The 15,970-nt window shown below is 48.5% G+C and overlaps 1 protein-coding gene across 1 annotated transcript in view; it reads left to right on the forward strand.

Annotated features, from left to right (window-relative positions):
* The first annotated feature begins 796 nt into the window (after nt 1-796).
* SLC22A4 (solute carrier family 22 member 4) overlaps nt 797-15,970 on the forward strand; it is a 49,340-nt gene continuing 34,166 nt past the window's right edge. The window contains exon 1 of the mRNA XM_079916825.1: nt 797-1,250. Coding sequence (XP_079772951.1) covers nt 858-1,250 — 393 coding nt within the window. The 5' untranslated portion in view covers nt 797-857. The remainder of the gene's footprint in view (nt 1,251-15,970) is intronic.

The following is a 15,970-nucleotide window of genomic DNA, read 5'->3' on the forward strand; positions in this document are numbered from 1 at the left end:
TCCCCTCAGTCCGAGCTTGTCTCTGACGCACCGCGATCTTGATCATCCCTGTTTCCCCCTTTTCCGGGCTGTCCCGAAGCCGCCGGCAGGTGACTGAATCCAGCTTGGGGGTTGATGAGCGCCGGGTGGGCGGGCGCCGGCCACTTGCGCTGCGGCGGGCCAGAGGAGAGGGCGCGCTCCTGTCGACCCTGCGCCCGCAGAGCACAGGCCCCACGCACTAGCCCGTCAGCGCCCCGCCCGAGGCCCCCTTCGGGCTGGAAGCGGCAGAGGACCCCTGCCCGGGACGAGGTCTGTGGCGACGCCGACAGACAGGGTCGAGGCCCGACCTCTCAAAGACCTTGCTCTGCGGCCTCGACTCTTCCCATTCGCCCGCTCGCCCGTGAGGCCCTACCCGGCAGCCCGGGGCTGGGCGCTCAGCACCTAGGAGGCGCGGGGGCCGGGGATGGGGCGCGGGAACTGGGCCTATTTTCCGTACGGAGGCGGCACCGCTGACCTCCTAGCCTCAGCGGGGTGTCTGGCGGGGTCGCCGGGGGCGAGGAGCAGAGCACGGGCGGAGCCGCCCCGGAGCCCCACCCCATCCAGCCCGCTGCCTCGCCCTGCCCCGCCCCAACCGGGATCGGGGTGTGGTCCCGAGTTTCTACCGTGGCTTCCAGCTTTGCGTCCAGCTCCTAGGAACCTTCCAACGCCCGCAGCCCGTTTCCTGGGAACGGTGCAGGCCGCGCGCCTCGCTTTCCCTCAGCCGGCCTGGCCCGCGAGAACGTTCTGACGCCCCCGGGGAACGCCTTCCACCGCGCGACACTGTCCGGGGAACGCTCTCATCATCCCTCGTTGCCAACTGCAGAGCAGCGGCGGGGAGCATGCAGGACTACGACGAGGTGACTGCCTTCCTGGGCGAGTGGGGGCTCTTCCAGCGCCTCATCTTCTTCCTGCTCAGCGCCAGCATCATCCCCAACGGCTTCAACGGTATGTCAGTCGTGTTCCTGGCGGGGACCCCGGAGCACCACTGTCGGGTGCCGGACACAGCGAACCTGAGCAGCGTGTGGCGCAACCACAGCCTCCCGCTGCAGCTGCAGGACGGCCGCGAGGTGCCTCACAGCTGCCGCCGCTACCGGCTCGCGACGATCGTCAACTTCTCGGCGCTCGGGCTGGAGCCGGGGCGCGACGTGGACCTGGAGCAGCTGGAGCAAGAGGGCTGCCTGGATGGCTGGGAGTTCAACCAGGACATCTACCTGTCCACCATCGTGACCGAGGTGGGTATGTGAGCGACCCAGTATCTGCATCAGTCCCCCTCGAGACACCCTGGCAGTGCCTGGGTCAGCGTCCCCCACTCATCAAACCTGGCCAGCAGTCACCTGGGTTATACTTCCAACACAGGTGTGCAGCCCAAGAGAGCAGGACTCAGGCTCATTCCCCATCGGTTTGTCTTGTAGGGAGGGGATGAAGAAGGGAGAAGGGAAGCAGTTGTCAACTGCCTTTTCCTCTGGCAGTTTCACAAAAGACGAAGTTGTTTCCCAAGAGCCTAGATACTGCCAACCCCAGGCTCCCCAGATGGACAGCCTGAGTCAAGTTCCTGCCGGAGGCATGAGGAGGGGGTGTGGGGGATGCTGCTGAGGCACGTGTAGACACAAAGAAGAGTCTTGCTGCTGGGCAGGGCATGGGCAGGTGTGGTCTGTTCCCTGGCCACAGGCTTCTGGAAGCATCACGGGGTCTCCTGCTCTGCCATACAACTATGGTAAGGCTTGGGTCCTGTCCTGAGCCTCCAGTTTCTCTGAAAAGGAGCAGAAGGCCTCCTGATACGGGTGGAGTACAGGGAACTAGAGGAGGCATAACCCTGGCCCCAGGGCACTCCTGAAGGGACAGACTCACAGAGACCGTCTGAGCATAGGGCCCAGTGGTGGACAGAGGCTCCGGCTTATGCCATTAGCCCCTTAGCATCCTAAGTGGTTTGGTGGCAGGATTTCTAAGTTTCAGCAGTCAGAATACACACGTACTTTGTCCTCTGCATTTCCTGCTTTGCATCTGGTAAGGGCCAGGAGATGCTATGTCAGGCACATCTCCTTCTGAGGAGGGTATCCTCATAGACTAGTTTCCTGCTATTAATCAGGCAGGTAGGATTCCCAGTTTCTGGCCCATCCTCTGCACCATGTGAAAACCTGAGCATGGCCTCTGCTAGTCTTTTATCCCCTTCCCCAGCACAATGTGGCAATAATTAGACACCATGTCTGGCCTTGTGCTGAACACCAGGCTATACACATCTGGGGTGTGGGGTCTGCTTTTGAAGCTCAGATACCGACGGGGACACTGGCTGTGTTCGAGAGAGCTAACATCAAACCTGGTTAATAACAGGGTTCTGGAACCTGAATTCAAATACTGGCTGGCTTGTTGTGTGACCTGGGGCAAAAAAATGGCCTTCTCTGTGGGGATAGCAGGGTGAGGAACTCCTTTAAGAAGGGATGATAAATTTGAACTGAGTCTGGAAATATGAGCAGGACTTGTCCAGGCAAAGAACATGGAAGATTCTGGGAATGAGATTTCATAGATCAGGGTGGCTTGGAGTTCAACGGATGGCAGGTGAGGCTAGAAATGCCTACAGGGGCCTGTCCACAGTGAGCCTGGTAGGAATGTTGAAGAGTTGAGTATATTCTGAGGACAGCGAGGAAATAGTAAGGGTTCCAAGGAAGGGGTAACATGGTCAGATTTGTGTTTTTAGAAAGAACTGTCTCAAGCTGCTATGAAAATCAAGAAGACCAGTGAGGAAGCTGTGGGAGTTGCCTTGGCAAGAGATGGGTGGCCAGCTGGGAGTGGTGGCTCTTAAGTCTATAAGACCAGTAGAAAGTGGGCTCAGCCTATGGAGCGCCTCTGGATTCCTCCAGCATTGGTTCCATGCCTACCTTGGGCCCTGAGGTGGCCGTGCTTCTCTGGCTTTGATCCCCTAGCAGGGGTTCCTAGTGCTTACCCACCCTCTGCCCACAGCCTGATCCTGAGGGATCCAAAAGTAGGGGCCAGCTCACCCCACCTTAGCTCCTAGAAGTGTGGTCAGCACCTGAGCTGGAGCTGGCCCTACTGGCTGCAGCCCTCCTTGACAGCTGGGTTGACCTGTCTCTTTCCCCTTCTTTACTGGTTTTGTTCACCTCAGGGTGTGAGGGGTAGGTAGCTGCTGGCTTACAAGTCCATAGCTATCCCTGTTGTACCGTGCTCACAAGGGCCTGTGGACACCTCTGGGGATGCACATCATCACACACTCACACACATGCACCAGGATTTGCTTTTTTCAGCAGCCTTTCCCTTCCTTGCTACCTTTTTGGGTGCTGGGAGTAAAATAAAAGGCAAAGGAGCACTAGTGGTTGGGAGGAAGGAGGGGAGAAGCATGAAAGTGAGTAGGGGGGAGGTGGTTCTGCCTAGAAAGGTGGTGGCACAAGGAGGAGCTCTGGAGTCAGACAGGTGGGTCTGTTCTGACCCCACCCCCAAGCACTGGGCTGACTTAAACAGGTTGCATCACTGCTCAATCAATGCCTCAATTTCCTTATCTATAAAAGGGGACACAAGCAAATGAAAAGATGCTCAACATCATTAATCATTAAGGAAATGTAAATCAAAACTACAATGAGATGTCACCTCACATCCATTAGGTTGGCTGCTATTAAAAACAAACAAAACAGAAAAATAACAAACAAAGATGTGGAGAAGTTGGAACCCTCATGCACAAAATGTAAAATGGTGCAGCCACCATAGAAAACAGTGTTGCAGACTCAATAAATTAAAAATAGAATTATCGTATGATCCAGCAATACCACTTCTGGGTGTATATTCAAAAGAATTGAAAGCAGGATCTTGAAATATTTGTATACCCATGTTCGTGGCAGTATTATTCACAATAGCCAAAGACGTAAAAGCAACTCAAATGTCCAGCAACAGATGAATGGATAAATAAAATGTGGTATATACATACAGTGGAATAGTATTCAGCCTTAAAAAGGAAGGAAATGCTGACACAATGCTACAACATGAATGAAACTTGAGAACATTATGCCAGGTGAAATAAGCCAGACACAAAAAGACAGAAACTGGGGCTTCCCTGGTGGCGCAGTGGTTGAGAGTCCGCCTGCTGATGCAGGGGACACGGGTTCGTGCCCTGGTCCGGGAAGATCCCACATGCCGCGGAGCGGCTGGGCCCGTTAGCCATGGCCACTGAGCCTGCGCGTCTGGAGCCTGTGCTCTGCAACGGGAGAGGCCACAACAGTGAGAGGTCCGGGTACCACAAAAAAAAAAAAAAAAAAAGACAGAAACTGTATGATTTCACTTATATGAGATATGAAGAGTAGCCAAGCTCATAGAAACAGAAAGTAGAATGGTAGTTGCCAAGGGCTGGGAGGAGAGGGAAACAGGGAGTTATTTAATAGATATAGAGTTTCATTTTGCAAGATGAAAAGAGTTCTGGAGATTGGTTGCATGATAATGTGAATATATTTAACTCTACTGAACTGTACACTTAAAAATTGTTGAGATGGTATATTTTATGTTGTGTGAATTTTATTATAGTTGTTAAAAATGAGAATCATAAGAATGTCCAGCTTATCCAAGTTGTTGGGAGGATTCGATGAGATCATGTGCCATGCTATATCCCATAGCACCAGCAAAATGGGCATCATAGGTGGGTGGATGAGGAGTGGAAAGGGCAAGACCTCATCACCTCTGGCTGGGCACCATGGGCATTGTGGGAGCTGTTCTAAGGTCCAGGTTGTAGCCAGTATAATGGGTGATGAGACTTGCTGGAGGCAGAGCCCCTTTCCCGGGGTGGAATTCTAAGGCCCAGAGAATAGGACACAGGTCTGAATCTACTGTGCCAGGGGGAGAAATGGCCTCAGCTCCCCAACAAGATCAAGCGCAGGGGCCCTGAGTAAGTTTTCTGCATCTCTCTGGCACCATACAGGTAGAGGGACCACCCTCAGATTGTCTCTGCTTTATACCTCTGAAGGGATCTCCTGATGGGCATACCCTTTGGGACAGAGAAGCCCACCTGAGCCAACCCCCTGACCCTTTCACAGGGAAGACGGGTCAGCCAGGGACCCAAGGATGGCATGTTCTGCTGTGGAAATGCCTTTTAGAGAATGCCAGGAGGCGGGAACCTGGTGTCTGAGCTGGGAACTGTGTGGGTGCGTCTGCCTATGTGTATAGGTGTATAAGGTAGTTTCCTTCCTCTAGGAACTCATGGGTGGAGCTGCAGGCAGCTATGCCCTTCACCATGATAGAACGTCCAACAACGGGCCTGGGCCTCTGGAGGCACTAGCCTTGTGCTGTCTTTCTTGGGACCTGGGGTCAGGGCTTGGACAGAACAGGACACACTGATTCTCCACCCACAGCCCAAAGGTATGAAATAGGAACAAGGGAGCCTTATCCTCTGCTAACAGGGTGCTTATGGGGGGCACTAGGAGCAGCGAAGGCGGGAACGATGAGACAGACTGAGCTTGGCATCTGACGGACAACTACATGGGACTCCATGTGGCAGCTCATAGAGATGTACCTCTTTTGGGGCCTGGGTGGGCTCTGCCAAAGGTGAAGAGTTTAGGCTGTTATCTTTCCATCAGGCCTGCAGGCTGCCCTGGAATACTGCTGGCTAGTGTGAGACTGGCAACTTGGCTGTTGGGACAGCCTGAATATTAACCAAGTTCACAACCCAGACCTGCCCTCTGGCAGATTCCAAAGGGGATAAAGTGGGGACCTCTGCCTCCAGCCAGTACCAACAGACTTTTATTTCCAGTCAGTGCTTCAGAAAGAGAACAAATAAAGGAGACTGAGGGGCTTTCCCTAGCTCTGGCCTGAATTTGCTTCCCTGTTTGTTTATCAGCTGCCTCACGCCAAACAGTTTGCCTGTTGCCTCTAAGCTCTGTTCCTCTGACAAACGCCACCAGGATCTCAGAATGTGCCTTTGTTTCGAGGCTGCTTCACCCGAACCTCCTGCCAAGTTTCTGGACAAACAGACTTTGTCCATCTCTCCTGGTGGGCAGCAGAGCCCTCACACTTTGTCCAAGAGGTAGGGTGGTGCATTGACAAAAACAAGGCTTGGCAGAGCTGGTCAGAAGAGCTGCAGGTGCCTCAGGCTTCGGAAGGGACTGTTATTTCTTCTTTGTGACAGGCTATATTCGATTTATATTCAAGGCTAACGCAGGCCTGCCTTGTTATCTGAAGCCTTGGTATGGTTTTAAGCATGTCTGTACAGTCCAAAAAAACCCAAAAAAACAAAGAAAAGGCAGGGATCCCCATTTGAAGCAGAGAGAATGGAGGCTCTGGGGAAAGGCTTGGCTGACTCACATGCCCTAGCGATTGGCACAGACAGCGCAAGGCTGGTGGCTTCTGCTCTGTGTTTGCAGGACTGGAAGGCAGGTTCATAGTGGCACCTTCCAGAGTTGCCCCTTGGTGCTACATGGCTGGCACAGACCCCATCCTATTTGCTTTTATTCCCAGAGTGGAGCCTGGTAGAGCTGTGTTGGATCTAATGTCAGGACGCAAGTGGGAGAGCCAGGTCCCTGAGTGTCCCTTCTTCCCTCAGGCCCCTCCATTCCATTCCCACCATCCCATTTAAACTACCTGGGCCTTCTGCTTTGGCTCCACCTCTGATGACCACAGAACTGAGGCCTCTCCACCTATGGGTGCTTTTTCTTTACCTCTAATATAAAGAAAAAAAGATACTGAGAACATTTTAGGATTTAGCCTCCCTCCATCTCCTGAGCTCCAAGTTGCAGAGGCTAATTCCTGGTGAGTGCAGCCAGGAGACTTGGGGATCCCATCCTCCACTCAGCCCATATTAATATAGTGGTGCCTCTACTCCAGGTTCCACGGGCTGAGAATATTGAGGCCCTGGTTGCCCTTGTCCCAGCTTATTGTAGAGTGGAGATTCCATGCCAGGAGAGGCAAGCCAAAAAGAGGGATGCTACTACCTCCAACCAGCCTCTAACTCATAAGGCAGGGGGTGTCATTCTGAGGGCACCTTCCCTTCCCCCCAGTCCTGGAGCAGGGGCTCAGAGATTTTCCCCAGGGGAAAAGTAGTCCATAACAACAGAGAGCTCTGAAGCTGTCCCCACAGGAAATAACTTCATTTGAAACAAGCTGTGCAGAAGTTGAAGCCTAAGAGTGCTCTTTAAAACAATGGAGACTGTGGTAGTAAACAATTAAGAGGAGACTGGTAGCTCCATTTGAGCAAAAAGCTAACCCATAGGGCAACTAGATTACCAGAGAGAACCAGAAAAAGAGACAGCTCAGAGCAGTCAGAACAAACCTCAAAGACTTGCCTCAAAACTACTCCTTCAGAGGGGCTTGAATTTAATTGAGCTAGACTATAGAATGATTTGTGCCCCAGAGCATTGTTGAAAACAATAAAGGAATGAGCCAGTAATTGGTGGAGCCTAACAGCTAGGTGTGATATCAGCAGAGGCAAACAGCTTAATAGAAAAACTGGGGAAAGAGACAGTCAAAAAGAGCCCTGCTAAAACCATTGTCATCCCAGGGTGACTGTGTACATGCCCAAGGCTGTGCCCTCTGAGGAGGAACATCAGAGGCTTCACACTGCAGGGGAAATAGTCTTCACTAAGGGTCCAGCCAAGTCATTAAACAAATAAACAAACAAACAAAGACAAGCACCCCCAGGGTTGGGGGGGCTGTTCAATGCTCAGAGTTTCCACAATATATTTCCTGAAATGTCCAGTTTTTAACCAAAAATTACAATACATGCAAAGAAACAGGAAAATGTAACCCAAACTCAGGGAAAAAAAAGCAGGAAATAGAAATTGCCTGAAAGGGCTTAGATGTCAGATCTAACAAAAACTTCAAAGCAGCCATTATAAATATGTTCAAAGAACTAAAGGAATTCATGTTTTAAAAAGTAAAAGAGGGGCTTCCGTGGTGGTGCAGTGGTTAAGAATCCACCTGCCAATGCAGGGGACATGGGTTCAAGCCCTGGTTTGGGAAGATCCCACATGCTGCAGAGCAACTAAGCCCATGTGCCACAACTACTGAGCCTGCGCTCTAGAGCCCGTGAGCCACAACTACTGAAGCCCACGTGCCTAGAGCCCGTGCTCTGCAACAAGAGAAGCCCCTGCAATGAGAAGCCCACGCACCGCAACTAGAGAAAGCAGGTGCACAGCAACAAAGACTCAACACAGCCAAAAATAAATAAATAAATTTATTTTTAAAAAAGCAATAAAAAAAAGTAAAAGAAGGTATGATAACGATGTCCCATCAAATACAGAATACCAATTAAGATATAAAAATAAAAGCTATAGGGCTCCCCTGGTGGCGCAGTGGTTGAGAGTCCGCCTGCCGATGCAGGGGACACGGGTTCGTGCCCCGGTCCGGGAAGATCCCACGTGCCGCGGAGCGTCTGGGCCCGTGAGCCATGGCCACTGAGCCTGCGCATCCGGAGCCTGTGCTCCACAACGGGAGAGGCCACAACAGCCAGAGGCCCGCGTACCACAGAATAAATAAATAAATAAATAAATAAAATCTATAAAAAAGAGAATCAAATAGAAGTTCTGGAGTTGAAATATACAGTAACTGAAAGTTAAAAATTCAGTAGAGAGCCTTAATAGTAGATTTGAACAGACAGAAGAAAGAATCAGCAAATTTGAAGACAGAGCAATATAAATTATATAACCCAAAAAACAGAAAAAAGGAATGAAGAAAAATGAACAGGGTCTTAGAGAAATGTGGAACACTATTAACCAGACCAACATGTGCATAATGGGAACACTAGAAGGAGAGGAGAGGAAGGAGCAGAAAAAAAAATAGTGAAAGAAATAATGGCTGAAAATTTCCCAAATTTGATGAAAAACATTAATCTACACAGCTCAGCAGCTCAACTCCAAATAGAAGAAACAAAAAGAGTTTTGCACACAGACACATCATGGTAAAGTTATTTACAGTTAAACACCAAGGGGAATTTTTAAAACAGCAAGAAAAATAGGACACATACAAGGAAACCCCAATAAGATTTATATTTGACTTCTCATAAGAAACAAGAGAGGCCAAAAGGCAGTGGGATAACATATTCAAAGTGCTGAAAGAAAAAACACATCAACCAAAAATGTTGTATCTAGCAAAACTATCTCTTAAAAATGAAATAAAGACATTCGCAGACACACACATGCATGCACACACAAACCTGGGAGAATTTCTTGCTACCAGTGCTGCCTTACAAGAAATACTAAAGGAAGTTCTTCAGGAATAATTTTTTTTAATGCACAACTTATTCTCTGAAAACTACAAGGCATCTTTAAAAGAAATTAAATAAGATATAAATACAGTAAGTCCCCTACATATGAACCTTCAAGTTGTGAACTTTCAAAGACGCAAATGTGCGTTCGCGTGTCCAGTCATATAAGGTGTGAGTGAAACTGCAGCTTGCCCTGTCTCTCATTGCTGATGATCCTTCAGCTCTACCATCTCCCACCTCCTCTCCCTCCTCCAGTCAGTAACTCTTCTTGCCTGTTCACTCGATGCCAGCCCCTGTATGCCAGCTGTTGTACTGTACCACTGTACTTTTCAAGGTACTGTACTGTAAGATTAAAAATGTTTTCTTTATTTTTTGTGTTTGTTTGTTACGTATTGTTTGTGTGAAAAGTATTATAAACCTGTTACAGTACAGTACTATATAGCCGATTGTGTTAGTTGGGTACCTAGGCTAACTTTGTTGGACTTACAAACAAATTGGACTTACAAGTGTGCTCTCAGAACAGAACTCGTTTGTATGTAGGGGACTTACTGTAAATGGAAAGACATCTCACGTTCTGTTCATGAAGCAGAAGGCAATATTGTTAAGATGGCAAAACTCCCCAGATTGATCTACAGATTCAATACAAAAGGTGTTCAGTATCATTAGTCATTAGGGAAATGCAAATCAAAACCACAAGGAGAGGGGCTTCCCTGGTGGCGCAGTGGTTGAGAGTCCACCTGCCGATGCAGGGGACACGGGTTTGTGCCCCAGCCGCAGAGCAGCTGGGCCCATGAGCCATGGCCGCTGAGCCTGCGCGTCCGGAGCCTGTGCTCCGCGACGAGAGAGGCCACAGCAGTGAGAGGCCCACGTACCGCAAAAAAAATAAATAAATAAAAATAAATAAATAAAAACCCACAAGGAGATACATCTTAACACCCCTGGGATGGTTAAAATTAAAAAGACACACAATAGGGACTTCCCTGCTGGCGCAGTGGTTAAGGATCTGCCTGCCAATGCAGGGGACATGGGTTCGATCCCTGGTCCAGGAAGATCCCACATGTCATGGAGCAACTAAGCCTGTGAGCCACAGTGACTGAGCCCACGAGCCACAACTACTGAAGCCCACACACCTAGAGCTGGTGCTCTGCAACAAGCAAAGCCACCGCAATGAGAAGCCTGCACATCGCAACAAAGAGTAGCCCCCCCTCACCGCAACTAGAGAAAGCCCACATGCAGCAACAAAGACCCAACCCAGCCAAAAATAAATAAATTTAAAAAAAAGACACACAATAACAAGTGTTAATAGGAATATGGAAAAATTAAAACCCTCGTTCATTGCTGTTGGGATTGTACAATGATGCAGCCACTTTAGAAAACATTTTTCAAGTTTCTCAGAAGGTTGAACATAGATTTATCATATGACTCAGTGATTCTACTCCTCATATGTACCCAAGAGGAATGAGAACATATACGCTTGCAAAGTGTTGTACACAAAAGTTTATAGCAGCTTTATTCATAATAGCCGAAAAGTGGAAACAATCCAAATGTCTATCAACTGATAAATGGCTAAATAAAAGGTGGTATATCCATACAATGGTATATTATTCAACCATAGAAAGGAATGAAGTACTGATATTTGGTACAACAACATGGATGAACCTTGAAAACATTATACTAAGTGAAAGAAGCCAGTCACAAAAGACTATATATTGTATGATTCCACTTATATCAAATGTCCAGAATAGGCAAATTCATAAGTATGTTAGTGATTGCCACAGGCTGAGGAAAGAGAATGGGAAGTGACTACTAATGGGTGTGGGGTTTCTTTCAGGAGTGATGAAGCCATTCTAAAATTAGATAGTGCTGATGATTGCACAATTCTGTGAATATAGTAAAAACCACTGAATTGTAAACATAAGAATGAATTTTATGGTGTGTAAATTATACCTCACTAAAGACCTTATAAACAAAAAGAATTAAGTAGCCAGCTTTTCCCCCCCAATGGTCAGGAAATTTCCAGTTTTAAGTCTGCAACTAAGTTATAAAGAAGAAATTGTGGGTGGATATATATACTATTATTAACTAACTACTACTTCCTCTTCTTCCCCCCGAATGAAAAATATAACTATAAGAGAACACATAGAAATCCATTCTTGTTTTTTTGTTTTTTTTTTTTTGCAGTACGCGGGCCTCTCACTGCTGTGGCCTCTCCCGTTGCAGAGCACAGCCTCCGGACGCGCAGGCTCAGCGGCATGTGAGATCCTCCCGGACCAGGGCACAAACCCGCGTCCCCTGCATCGGCAGGCGGACCCCCAACCACTGCGCCACCAGGGAAGCCCAGAAATCCATTCTTAAATGAACCATTGCTAGTTTTTCATTCACAGCTGTCTCTGAGATTGAAGTCCATTTATAAAGGGATTTTAAACCTTGTGGTAAAAGCTTTTCTGGTTTTTAGTCATTGAATAGAAAGTTCTGTTTTCTAACAATCTCTTCTGCCTAGTCAGGTTTAAGTATAACCTGCTTTGCTTATTCATTAATGCTGTTTGTTATAAGTCATGGTTTTGGTTAGGACAAAGGCATGAGATTAGTAGAAAGGGAACTACCATTTAATGAGGCCTGTAATGTGTCACTGTCAGACACACTACTTACATTTCCTGTCTAATGCTCATAACAACCTCAAGAGGGAGTATTATTGTCACCTCTTTGAAGATGAGAAAACAGGCTAATGGAGGTGAATGAGTGGCCCAAAGTCACACAGCTGGAAGTGGTAGAACCCAAGAGAGCCTGTGCTCTTTGCTCAACATGAGGCTGCCTTCCAGAGTTCTCAGTTCTATGCAGGTCACAGGGATACACTTATCTTTATGATCCTTTATGGCTTTGGTAAAGGCTAAAATTGCTAGACTTTGGTTAGTTGGAGAGTTCAAAGTTGAGGGTGATTTTCAAAGGACAGTGTGTGAGGGACGTCCCTGGTGACGCAGTGGTTAAAAATCTGCCTGCCAGTGCAGGGGACACGGGTTTGAGACCTGCTCGGGGAAGATCCCACATGCCACGGAGCAACTAAGCCCGTGTGCCACAAGTACTGAGCCTGTGCTCTAGAGCCCGTGAATCACAACTACTGAGCCCGCGTGTCACAACTACTGAAGCCCACCCTCCTAGAGCCCGTGCTCTGCAACAAGAGAAGCCACAGCAATGAGATGCCCGCACACTGCGACGAAGAGTAGCCCCTGTTCGCTGCAACTAGAGAAAGCCCGCGCACAGCAACAAAGACCCAACGCAGCCAAAAATAAATAAATGTAAATTTAAAAAAAAAAAGGACAGTGTGTGATACCACACATTTCCAAACTAATTTTCCATTACTCCTAATTGTTCAACATTCATTCATCGACAATTTGTTAAGCATCTACCACGTGCCTAGCCTTGTACATGCATTAGTTATCTAGAATGATTATATGAACGTGTTCAGGTTTTAGAACTCTGTCCACCTGGAGAAGGTTGAGCAGGAGGTGCCTCTTTTCCTCTCTAGCCAGAGAGCACAGTGGCCCAGAACAAAGCCCACCCCACCCAGGACGGCTGGGCTTATGCATGCACATGTGCACACTTGATCTGTCCTGTAAAGTATGCTTGACCTTGAGCTTTGTGGAGGCAGTGACCATGTCTGCTTTGTGCCCCATACACGGTCTGGCCCAGAGCATGTGCTCAGTGATGGTTGAATAAATGGTTAAGCAATTCCTTTTACCCATCCACTAGAACTCAGGCTAGTCACTTCATTGCCCTATGCCTTCATTAACTCATTTGTAAAATGGGGATAAAGAGAATACCCATTTCACATGGCAACTTTGAGATCCCATGAGTAATGCAAGGCACACAGTGAGCACACAATACACTGTACTTGTCCTTCCTATTATTATTACTGTTGAGGGCATGAGACGCATATTCTTCTAGGCCAAGAGTGACCTCATGTCCCCTATTACCTTGTGACGTGGTTTTTTGTTTTTTAAAGCAGAGCTGAAGGCTAGATGGCCCAGCCAAATGGAGCTTACTCTGTTCTGTTAGGGAACATTGGTCTAAGACCTTGAGGATGAGACAGACACAGTAATCCTGTGAGAGCACATCCAGGGCCTCAACCCGGCACAGTCTGGGACATTCTACTCTTTGTCTATGGTGTGTGTGAGAATGTGGGTTATGTTTCAGTAATGGTGGTACTTGACTTTAAAGCACAGCTCCAGAGCGATGCCAGGCAGCTCCTTACCAGGCCATCAGCCATTAGCCTCTGAGCTGACTGTGTATATATGTTTGTGTGTGCGTGTGTGTACACACATGTGCAGAGACCCACGGGACAGTTCTGTCTCATCAAGGAAAAGACTGTCTCCCACTGGTCCTGCCATGTCATTATTAACCACAGGGAGTTCCCTGGGACCTGGCTATTGAGGCCCCAAGACACACCCCTAGAAACCCCAAGGGACTGGGGCAGGCAGGGCCTGGCCTCCTTAAGAATAGCCCCGTGGAGAAAACAGGCTGGCAGCTGATTTATTGGACCCCAGTTCCAAAAGCCGCAGTGAAAACTTTATCTGCCAATCTTGTCCTATTACCAGGTCTCCTGCAGCTTTCGAAAAGACTCTCTGGGTACAGTAATTCCCCAAGAGGGAACCCAGCCTTGGAACCAACCATAAATAGCCATGAGGTCCAGCTGCCTTCCCCTGCCAGGTGTGAACAGGATCTCCCTGCATGGTGTTGACAGGGCTTCTTGGGCCCCTCTTCAGGGAAGGAAGGGGGACCTAGAAGCATGGCCTCATGGCCTCCAGTAGGAGAGCAATGGGGAGCTGGCCCTCACCTCACCCTTCTCAGCACCCAATTCAGAACTCCTTTCCTTGCTCCATTCCCCAAAGAGACTAGGCTTGACCCACTATCAGGGCCAGCTTCATGGGCATCAACCCATGCAGTCACACAGGACCCCACACTTGGTTTTAATGCTCTGCTGTTGACGTCTTGAAATTTTTTTTTTTATAAATTTATTTATTTCTTTTTGGCTGTGTTGGGTCTTCGTTGCTGTGCATGGGCTTTCTCTGGTTGCAGCAAGCGGGGGCTACTCTTTGTTGCGGTGCGCAGGCTTCTCATTGTGGTGGCTTCTCTCGTTGCGGAGCACAGGCTCTAGGCACGTGGGCTTCAGTAGTTGCAGCACGTGGGCTCTAGAGTGCAGGCTCAGTAGCTGTGGCACACGGACTTAGTTGCTCCGCGGCATGTGGGATCTTCCCGGACCAGGGCTTGAACCCGTGTCCCCTGCACTAGGAGATGGATTCTTAACTACTGCGCCACCAGGGAAGTCCCAACGTCTTGAAATTCTTAATCATTTTTGAACAAGGGGTCCTGCATTTTCAGTTTGCACTGGGCCTGCAAATTAGGTAGCCAGTCCTGTTTACTACCTTTGCTCATGCAATGCCTTGGCTCCACATCTAACAGCCTTCCTCTTTCCTTTCTTTCTCTAAGTGCTATCTATCCTGCCCAAAGGCAATGTCCTGACAGAAAAATATTTTTAAAAACACAAAGGAGAGCACATTATCTTTGGAAGAGCTTTTCTGCTTAACTGCAGATGGAATGGTGTTGGTTGATAATGGACACGTTAACACCCCTACCAAACTTGGGATTTTCTTGGCTCTGTCCAAGGCTAAAGGCTGTGGTGTGGGGGAGATCTTCTGCCACTAGTCCTGGTGTCACGTTCGTTGAAGAAGTGTAGGGCGTAATAAACTCGTTTTGTCTGGCCTTTGGAGTTCTTGTCCAAAGCGGGACATGGGTACAAGGTTAAGTTCTGAGGCCCAAGTTGGTATTTACTTGCTATGACTTCAGGCAAACACCAGTCTCAGAGCCTAAGTTTACTCTTCTGCAAAATGGGTTATACTCCACATCATGAGGCTCTGGGGCCGCAATCACTAACCTCTTTGTGTGTTGGGGCAGATCCCAAGATCTTTTCTGACACTTCGGTGAGTGATGTTTTAGAAGTGGGTGGTCATTAATTCAGGTACATGTCTTGTCTACCCCTTCTGACCCGTGGCCTTGCAGGGCACATGAATCTGGCCATATAGTTTTGGAGGGTTTGTGCCCTTTCCCCTGAAGCCTATTCAGGTACCCCAGTTGAAGCAACACTACTCTGGGTGTGGTTTCAGACTTATCCTCAGTTGTGCCTGAGGGGTAGAGAGCAGAGTTTCCGGTCCACATTGTTTTTCTTCTGCAGAGCTGTGCTTGGGCGTCCCACCTGTAACCAGCATTGTGAGAACAAGCAGAGGCAGATTTATGAATCTTGTTATTGTCTCCAGGATGGGGGTGTTCTCAAAGACATTATCCTCAACAACACAGAGTGGCCCCTTTGTGGAAGGAAGTATATAGGAGAGGCTTCTCTCAGGTCTCAGTACTCAGAAAAACCGAGCTTTTGCAGAATGAGTTTATTACTTTGCACACCGTGATCCTGAGAGCTGAGCTGCTGGGATATTCAAAGCCAGATTTCAGGGCTTCCCTGGCAAGCAGACAGGCCTTTGGGCAGGACAGCCAGAGGTCAGTCTTACCACTGGCTTGGTTATTTTGTAACCCCTCCTCCCCTGAGATTTTCATTTTCCCGGATTCCCTTAGCTTTTTGTTGTACACATTTCTCTTGTATGTATTCTTATAAACGCCTCTCTCTGCTGCGGATGGGACATGATATAAATATGTGAACTCATTTATAAATCTATTTCAGGGAAGTTGTGAGGATTAAGATCTAGATCGCTTTGGGAATGT

This window comes from Stenella coeruleoalba (assembly GCF_951394435.1).
Source record: "Stenella coeruleoalba genome assembly, chromosome: 3".
Classification (NCBI taxonomy): domain Eukaryota; kingdom Metazoa; phylum Chordata; class Mammalia; order Artiodactyla; family Delphinidae; genus Stenella; species Stenella coeruleoalba.